At 42.8% G+C, this 9,918-nt stretch overlaps 1 protein-coding gene across 2 annotated transcripts; it reads left to right on the top strand.

The window, feature by feature from the left end:
• The first annotated feature begins 2,332 nt into the window (after positions 1-2,332).
• Positions 2,333-9,918, top strand: erich1 (glutamate rich 1). Of its 2 annotated transcripts, XM_070979371.1 has the most exons (6): positions 2,333-2,732; positions 3,332-3,472; positions 3,670-3,816; positions 6,255-6,608; positions 7,624-7,803; positions 9,649-9,918. In XM_070979371.1, the coding sequence occupies exons 1-6, from the start codon at positions 2,714-2,716 to the stop codon at positions 9,765-9,767; spliced, it is 960 nt and encodes a 319-aa protein (XP_070835472.1). In that variant the 5' UTR covers positions 2,333-2,713; the 3' UTR covers positions 9,768-9,918. The 2 variants fall into 2 exon arrangements, with proteins under 2 accessions (XP_070835472.1, XP_070835473.1); XM_070979372.1 differs by lacking the exon at positions 3,670-3,816 and having other exon boundaries at positions 2,624-2,732.

Consider the following 9,918-nt stretch of genomic DNA (forward strand, 5'->3'; position numbering starts at 1 on the left):
GCAAGTAAGTAATTTATTTTTCAATCACGAGGACTCATAGAGGTGAGTTTCTCACATACCTCCTGTCCACCTATGCCTCTCTTTACACACACACGACATATGCACACATATTGCACAGCCACATCCAGGCAATGCATACGCACAAGAGTACTGTCAATTACCCTCCTTATTGATTAAAATTGATAAGATTTTGTCCTGACGGCTTGCTGCATCTCCCACTGCTCTACAGCACTTCTCGCCACCTGCATAATGAATGAACACAGGACACTTTTCTAGGACCTGAAAAAAACATGCTTGTTACTATGGCAGAAAATGCAGTTCCCATGTATGAACTGCTGCACTGTGCAACCTTAGCTTCAGAGACCACAGAGTGAAAAAGACCAAAAGAGCTGGGTGTCATTGAAGAAAGGCTGGCTGACCACTACTGTCTAAAAATAAAGGCTTTTTGTATTATTGAGCAAGGCAGGAGAACAGCACTGAGGAGTATTCTGGTAAAACTTCTTGGGGTGAGGGTGAACAGCAATAACTCCATTGAGCTTCTAAAGCATTGCAATGAATACGGTCCCCTATTTTTAGCACCTCTGTGATTATGATGTCTGCCTATGTGAGTGCTGGCAGCCAGTATTTTGTCACTCACAGTGTGTGCTGAGTGCTGTGTATTTGCTGTGGATTCGGCAGCAGTGCTGAAGCAGACATTCTACACAACTTCCCCTTCTTGTGCCGCTCAATCATGGGAATCTATTGGAGCGGAGACATAATACTTGCGACTGCACTGAATCTTAAACAATAAGATCTGTCAGTGTACAAGTAAGTGATGACAAGCTTTTTACACGAACAGGCAGCTTACTATTTCTAACCTTGCAGCATCCCCGACAACAAAAGACGCTTGCTTCCTACACCAAAAATCACTCATTCACAGGGGTACAAGTCTCACTACTTGATTAATCAGAAGGTTTGTTCATGTTCAATGCTGCAAGATATTATGTAAGATGTTTACACGGGTCTGTGTGGTTCCTTGATTCTTACAAAACCTACAACTCTTCCAATTCTTTCTTTTGTTAAGCTGCAAGGAGCTCCAGTCTCATTCAGGGTTGCCAGCACTGGGCTTGGGCTCTGTCAGACACACTCAGTGAAGCTCATCCACCCACAGAGGCACAGTCGGCACGGTACATACAGTATTATGTGACAGTGCACAACAGGAGGAGTCAAACCTGACATAACATCTTTGAGAAGTTAACCTTGTACTAAGCAGGCTTTTTTTCTGCCTGAAATACTCCTCATCCAGGCTTCCTCCTCAGGGCTAAATGTAAGCACAGGAGCGACATCCATGAGGCAAATCAGAGGAGTGGTGAATGAAATTAATGTAAATGCAAAAGTGATGCAAAAATCATATTATATATTCTTTGTTACAATGACTGGCCATTGGTAAACAACATTCAATTTTGACAGCTAATATAGTTAAATACTTTTAATACAATTTTCTCATTTTGAAAAAGCCAATAGTCAAAAAAAGTCTGGTTACCTTCCACAACTGAGAAAATCCTGCAACCATAATGTGATGGCACACACCCATTCCTCACTATTGCATGCATCTTCCCATTTACTGTAAACTGATCAAATACAATGTTTCAATCCTGCACGTCATATTTGAGGAGTTAAATATGTGCTTAAAGATTGATAAGACAGAGAGGGGGATTTACCTTCTTCAGAGCTGACATTCTAGGTGGATCCTCCTCCTGCAAAGCCTGTTCACATGCTGAGGTCCCAAGCCAAGTTTGGAGGGTGCGCAAATCCTAACTCAGCCCGGTGCTGATGCTGAGCCATGAGGTGCCTGCTTAGTATTCTCATCTCGCTTCCACCCCGTCCTACAGCTGGCTCGCTGTGCGCACGCCCAAAACCGCTGTTATTACGGGATTCAAACACATGGGGAGCTCTAGTCTGATCCATCGCACTCATCACGCTTGATGAAAGAAAGTTGGCAATTGAAACTAGCCACAACAATAAATTGGGCTCGATGATTTTGGCAGGAAGACACGCACAGGAAAGTGACTTAAAATCGAACCAGCAGGAGTCTCATTTTAGTTCGTCTCACATTCAATATCACAGAAGCAGTTTGCTTCAGTAAAATGTCAACTTGTACTGTCTTTTTCGAAAAATACACAGTGGTCATACAGTTCCAAAGAAAGCTCTTATATCCTACATATTATGTTTAACAAGGCTGCTTTATATGCCGATTTGAAGAGTGGATCCGATTGATCAAAATACTTAATCGATTTATGATATACAGAGCAAACGTCTTTTCTGACAACGAAGGATTCATTAAATTCCCATTAGTTTGAATGGTAACCGGCGCGACTGAAGTTAGCGAGTTCCCTCCGTGCAGTCAGTTTGAGCAGTGTCTGGGCACTGAGCCGATATCTGCCTGGTGGAGAGAGGACAGCTACAGGAGTCCGAGCATTACTGCACTTTGAAAAATACAGGAGACTAGATTTTTTAAGTGGCGATAATGCCAGCGATTCCTTTAGCTATGCTAACTTGAGCCCGTTATTTCGCTGCTATGTGAGGTACAATCTGTTGTGAAGCGAGCTAATTTTTAAACGCTAGCAAGCTAGGTAGCTAACACAGCTAGCTTGCTAGCATATTAGCTAAAGCCACATGTTACAGCTAAGTTTCCGCACTCTTCGCTTCCACTGAGATACGCATATATGTCGATATGGCACGCAGGAAAGAAGGTGAGACTCAACGGTGTAGTGAAGAATGCTATAAATGTCATAACAGTTCCAAAAACTCAAAACGGTTCCTAGCTAGCTAACGTAGCTAGCGGGCTAAGTCTCGCGTTAAGTTTCGAGTCAAGCCGTAAACAAACGCACGTGTTCCTCTGTCAAACATTAGGCATGGTCTGTGTTTTTTCTGAACCCATGTCTAATAGAAAGAAATTGTAACTTGTCTTTGCCAGGTTACGCCTACTTTATACATTAAATTAGTAGAAGAGTATTTTGGGTGGGGTGGGGTGCTGTTGTTATCATTATTATAGTTACATAGTGCTCACAACATGCACATGATCCATAAACCAGCACCTCTTTCAAAGTGGCTGGTTAAGATTGTTGCTACTTTGACTTCATCCTTTGTTCTACACTGGAAACACATGGGGTTTGTATCTTGCTGTGCAATTTAAGCCCACTCCACTCTCTGATTGAACTGTATTGTTAGACTGACAGATTTTAGCATGAAGATTATACTCCCTGAAATACTAAGCCTTACAGTACCAATGCACCTGGTGATGTTGTGTTCTTATGTATTTATTTATTTATTTTTATTCTTTGTCACTTAGTATTTCAGTCAAAAGTACTCCAGAAGCTTTATCCTGCAGTTCCCAAATTGGAGAAGGTGCCCGGCCCACCACACATTGCAGAGGCTCCTGCCAAAAAAATCAGTGTGAAGAGAAAAGCCTCTCTAGAGGACAGCGCAACTGGTAAGATTACATTCAGTTCATCATACTTTATTCTTAGAAAAGTACAATTTTTATTTGGAAAAAGCCTTCTCCCTTTGATCCTCCTTCCTTTTTTTTTTTCAAAATGCATGAACATGCCAACACACCATACATGCAGAGCTGCTGCCACCCTGTTACTGTTAACATTGCCGTTTGTTACCTTCACTAATTTACCACAGGAGATGCAAGAAAGACACACAGTGCAGCCAATCCCAGCAGGCGGGTGTACACGGTCCTCCCTCCTCCTGCAGACTACAAGACAGATTCAGAGAGATCCGTCACACTCCCCCAGCTAGAAAGCATAAATAGTGCCGAGGACCCAGCTGGTAAGACGATCATAATCTTACATTTATGCACTTGCGATGTGCACCATAAAGCTGGGGGAGATTTATGGCATGAGGTTTGTCTAGGTTGGCGCTCTCTATTAGTAAAGTCACTCTTCGGGATTGTCTCTTCCACAGCACTAGCTAAGGGAAACAAATAGTGACTTTCCACACTGAGGACAGCTTGAATGCAGCGCAGACAGTGTTTGAACATGGGTGATTTTCACTTTGATCTGTCTATTTAATGTGTTGTTTGTCAGAGTAAACCTTTATTACTCATCTAGGAAATATTTACCCCGCGTTGATGCCATCTTGTGAGGCTGAATTGTAAGCTGACGTTAATGCCAAGCTGAAATATTCTTGACCTGTGATGAGTGGAGGTGGCTGGCAGTTCTATTCAAAGATAAGTCACACACGCTGCAGTCGATATGCATCATATAAAGACTGTTTATTTTGCCTTCTCCTTCCTCCTGTCGTAAACCAGTGGTGACACTGAAATAAGAGCCCTGGCTCATACACGTGCCTCTGTTCTCATCATCTTCCTTAATGCAGACTTCCAGCCACCTGACAGGCTTCTGCTTTACATCAGTGTAATAGATTTGTTGGCTGAGACAGTGCAGTGTCTGAAGGTGCCCACTATAATGAGTGATGGCGTTAAATTTGATTAATTGCACTTGTCAGCCTAATAGTGCAGTAATTGACTCTCATTTTTGATTTAGTGGGCAGTGAGGATTGATGCAAACTGCAAACCAAAGTCCTGTTTAATGTCAGCTTTGGATGGGTCTATGATAATAAGTCTATCAGTATGATATTAGAGAAACAGTACAACAATAGTGAGAGTTGGAAAGTCATCTAAAAGCTCCTTCTGTACTTATGTGCTGATGTAGGGTTCAGTCGTTTTGAAGGATTGGCTTGTTTTTTGGGGCTGTTTCTTTGTAACGTACCTGCTGTAGCTTGTATCCTTCGGTTACCATGGAAAACACCTTTTCTTGATTAACTATGTGAGCATCAGTATTTCTAAGTCATCATGCCAACACATAATATTTACTCCCTGTTTTTAGTGTTTTCCTCAGTTACTATACAACAGCTGTGGCTATTGAAGTAGAAGTGTGTTTTGTGTGCTTAATATAAGGCTCTTTTCCTCTATGCCGAGCAGCACATTGACGTAAGATACTTTCTATCACATCTACCACAAAAGGATAGAATTAAAAAGTCCATAAATTTTGCATGTTTGTACATGCTCTGGAAAAGGCTCAGTGCTGCCGTGACGGTCTTTCAGATGAGTAAGAAAAAATCAGCAGTGATGACAGCAATTAAGTTCATTTTTTCACCCTTTGCTTCGCTTGTGTTCACATAGACAAGTCCTGTAACTGTACTGTAACTATACTGTACTTCAGTTTGTGTTCGACGAAATGGAGCGGCGGCTCCTCTCGAATTGTTCTTCAGCATGGCCCATTGTTGCTCTGGCACTCTCTCAACAGCATTATGCTCTGGCTGCTAGCCAGTTCTCTGCTCACCAGTGTGAACGGGTCACTAAGAATTCGACTGGAGCTGGTTTTCTTTGACCTCCTCACGCCTCCTGGGGAGACGGGAGGTGTGACAAGGTGGAGAAGAGGCTGCTCAGCTAGTGAGAGGCCCGTTTCTGTATGGGCTCACAGTAAACACATAGAGAGAGATTACACACTTTTTTATTCCAAGAAACAGACTGATAAATAACAGAAAAAGAAATCAAGCTGCAAAGCTAAAACAGAACTGCAGGAGCTCTAATGATGATTTCCATAAAGTAGGAGGAATGTGTTCATTTTGTGTGCATGTATCAAAGGCTAATGCGTAACCTGAGCGTTGGCTCCCCCTTCGTCTTTCATCAGAGAGCTGGATATTGTTACAAACAGCATGGGAGATGTAGATTTCATTGTGCACGGTCATTACAGTGACTGTATTTGATGAGAGGATTTTGTCTACTGTATTGTCAAGAGGCACCACAGAACATCACTTGGGAAGTATACTGATTCGGCTGTGCTTTGATTAATCACCTGTGGTCTCAGGTTTGTTGCATGTAAGGGAGTTTCTTTTCAATCAGTAAATACACCAGCTGATTTTACTGATTAGAATGCAATCAGCCTAAAATACGGCATATCTAATTAGTGGAATCAGCTGGTGGAGTGATTGGCTGGAAGGAAACCTGCAATCTCTGAGTCCTCATTGGCACATTATTGGACATGACTGGGACTCAAACCCCCTACTGGTCTGTAGGCATTTCTTCCTCATCCAGAGTGCAGGTGAATCCCACCCACCTCCAATATGTCAAATAGAATCGATTCTTTAAACAGTGTGAACACAAGAATCTGACAATTTCCATGTGAGTCAGGCCGCATATGGAAACTGTAATGATTAACAGTGTTTGGGAACTTATCAAGAGCTCACAATCTTGTTGTTTACAGAGGAGAGTGTCCATGACAGTAATGAAGAACTCGCCCAAGATAAAGAGGAAGAAGAGAAAAGAAAAAGGAGAAGGAGGAAAAGGAAAGTACCCCTCCATCAAGATTCAGGCACAGGCCAGAGTCAGACGCCTGTGGATGAGGGAGGAGAGCACATTAGCAGGAACAAGAGGAGGAAGCTGAAGAAGAAACGGCACAAAGAGAAGCTGCTCGCCATGGGCTTGATGCCCCGGGCTGCTGCCCTGGAGTTCACATACAAAAACGATGGGGAGGAAGAGGAGGAGGAGGATAATGAGAGGAGAGCTGCTGAGGTGTCAGACTTCCTCAGGGCAACAATGGAAATCTATATGTCAGATAGTAAGTACTGAGCAGAGCAGGATCAGCTGTCTCAGCTGTTCCCTGTGCTGAATCCATTTCTAAAGCTTTCACTCATTTAGTGCTAATATTTGGAAATGAAACACACTCCCAAGAAACAGTTTGATTTTGATTCATTTTGGTTGCTGTGATGCACAAAGAGATGATGTTTGCAAACACATAATTGTGCTGAAAGCTGAAAGCATGTTAATGAAAACTGTTGAACAGAATTCATCGCACATCTGTGCTTTTCTTGAGACATGATGTGACGGTGCCAGCACGAACTAAACAAGCACTGAAAAACATAGCATCAGTAAGTGGATGAAAGTGTAGTAGCTTAAGTTTCAGCACCCTTAGAATGTACTAGAAGGAGTATTTTTTGTTTCCAAACATGTCTATATCTGAGTGCTGACTGCTAACTGATTTATTATTTAATAATTATTTGAAAGGAAATCAAGCTGGGACTTTCAATGTTTCAATTATTCCAAAAGTTATTAAACCATGTTTGTTATTAGGATTATTTGTAGCACGCTGACAATACAAAATCCATTTCACATAAAGCAATTGTACAGTCACCGAGTTTTTAATCAAGGCTTTGAACTCACCCGGAGAATCGAGTTCATTAAGCTGCAGAGCGCGCTGAAGACAAAGCTCTGACCAGCGTGGAAAATAAGAGGAAAGCTCGTCGGTACCTGGTAGAGCAGCCGTGTAAATGAGCGAGACTAATAATAATTGGTGAGGCTCCACAGATATGAGATGCACTCAGTCTGGCTTTGTAAATGGACAAAAAAAATAAAACCGGTGATGTTTTCTCTTTTGTGATGACGCAGAGTCTAGACAGTTACACAAAGCAGAGGCAAGGGGTATGAAAAAAAAAATAGAAAACAGTTTTTTAAACAACTGTTGCTGCATGTTTGATGCAGTTTCACTCTAATTTTGGCTGCTAAATTATGACGTTAATACCTTTAATTAACAGACCCCCCCCCCCCACTTGTTCTTTGCTCCTCCTTGCGTGTAGACAAGCTTCCTCTCCTGCCTGGGACACTGGACGACCTTCTGAGGTGCATAACCAGTGGACACAAGCCCACCTCTGTCCTCCAGCAGCTCTACAGTCTCAAGGTCTTCGTTCAGCAGAAGGACAAAGACAAACTGGAAAAGGCGCTGGAGGAGCTCGACAGCACGTCTCTTATGTCCGCAGGTCAGTCACATCAGACGAAAACGAGTTGTTTTCCCTGAATGCATTCATTGTCATCCCTGTGCATACTGGCCTCCTCTTGCTGGGATCTGCCCCAGGCACTTCATTGACCTGTCCCTGCAGGTTCATACATGCCTCTGGCTGTCCCTGCTTGCCTTCTATACTATGCACCCTTACATTGATTGTTATTGGTCGCCTGAGTATACCTGCCCTTACTTGCCTTTGTGAGCCTTTGCCTGCATGCACCTGCCCTTAATATGCAACACCAGAGCTGGCCTTTACTACATCTCACACTCAGGTGATGCCACTATGAGTTAACTAACATGTTTCAACTCGTTCAATCTTGCGTTCAGCCAAAACGTTTCACCAGTCCCCAGACACGTTTTCACCTGTGCATGTTTGGGTTTGTGCATTTGCATGGTTGGAGAGCCGGCTGCATAATAGGATCAGCGGGGACTTTGCTGCTGTCACGCACGCAAGTGTATGTGCGAGAGAAAGAGAGGGAGAGTGAGAGAGAGCAGCCAGGAGATTCAGGCCACCGCCATATCAGTGGCCACAAAGTGCCGCTTGTCTCTGTCCGTGTCGTCAAGACAACACCGTGTTAGAACCAGTTTGCCATGTTGCGAGCAGAGCCCACAATAGAGCCAGCTTCCGTTGTGCCGATCCTCTCCGTGCACCTGCTCCACAGCTGCCTGAAAGGTTTTCCAACCCCCCCCCCCACCCACCCACCCACCTCATACTGTATGAGTCATGCTTTTATTCTCTGTTTTGCTGTTTTTTGAATGCAACTCCGCCAGCAGGTTGCACCAGAGCAGAACTTGTTCACGTTTACTTCATTTGACTGCTGTGATAGCATTTTAGGCAGAGGTATTCTTGCTGTATTTTAATACATCAATAAATCAATTTGAAATGATGTCATATTTTTGATTGACATCCACCTTGTGAAAGCTGCATTCTGTATTTTATTGTAACATCCGCTGCCGTGCAGGAGCTAATTCATGTGCATGTGGAGAGGTGCGCTTTTAAAGTTGTTCAAGTGAGTTCACTCAAGCTCTCCTCGCTCTGTCACTCTGCCCTTGCAGTGGCAATCAACTGAATGCAGGAGCAGGTCTGAAGCAGGTTTCCTTTGAGCATATTTTACTACACCCTGGAGTTCCTTTCATGAATGACATCGGTTTGACTGCTCGCCTTTATACTGTACATTTTACGTCCTGCATACAACCCTGATTCCAAAAAAAAAGGATGCTCTGTAAAATATAATTAAAACAGAACGTGACAAGATGCTCAATTGAAAACAGTACAAAGAGGATATATTTAATGTTTTACCTCATCAGCTTCATTGATTTTTGGTAAACAGGTGATAGTATCATGATTGGGTATTAAAGGGGCATCCTGGAAAGGCTCAGTCGTTCACAAGCGAGGATGGAGTGAGGTTCACCACTTTGTGAACACATGATTGTATAAAGGATATTACTACATGAGCTCGGGAGCACTTCAGTTTGTTTAGAAATGATTACATTCTGTTTGTATTTACGTTCCAGCGTCCCAGCTTTGTAGGAATCGGGGTTGTAGATTCACTGAAATGAATTCTAACTTTTCAATAGCAGGTAAACAAAAGATTCTGTCATAGACTGAAGACAGACAGTTGGGTTTATTGTCAGCATGCAGATAGGGAGGTCCCAGGTCGGGAGTAAGTTTGAATACTAGCTGGAGATTTTGATTTATTATGCTGAAAATCCAACAGCAAATAAAGTCTCTTTGGTGAAAACACTGTTCCTCTGGTATTGTGTTGTCAGCAGCAGTCTCAGCTGTAACTGAAATATTGCTCTCTGTCTTTTTGTATTTCAGAGGAAACCGCTACAGTCGTTTCACTGTTCCAATACTGGATAACAGACATTCTTCCCATGGAGGGAACCAAGGAGACAAGGCTTCCCACAATGCACCCACGAGACTGTCAGTCACACTGACACAGAGACTCTACCCAAGTATTATTTCCAGCGTTCTCCATCACTTTAGAAAAGAAACTTTGAGATTTTCAACTCATTTCCTGGTTTTTACAATGTTGGACTTCACAGGATGCCATATATTATATTTTATGATTAAATTGTTTTCCTTCTG

This window comes from Chaetodon trifascialis, chromosome 14 (genome assembly GCF_039877785.1).
Source record: "Chaetodon trifascialis isolate fChaTrf1 chromosome 14, fChaTrf1.hap1, whole genome shotgun sequence".
NCBI lineage: Eukaryota > Metazoa > Chordata > Actinopteri > Chaetodontiformes > Chaetodontidae > Chaetodon > Chaetodon trifascialis.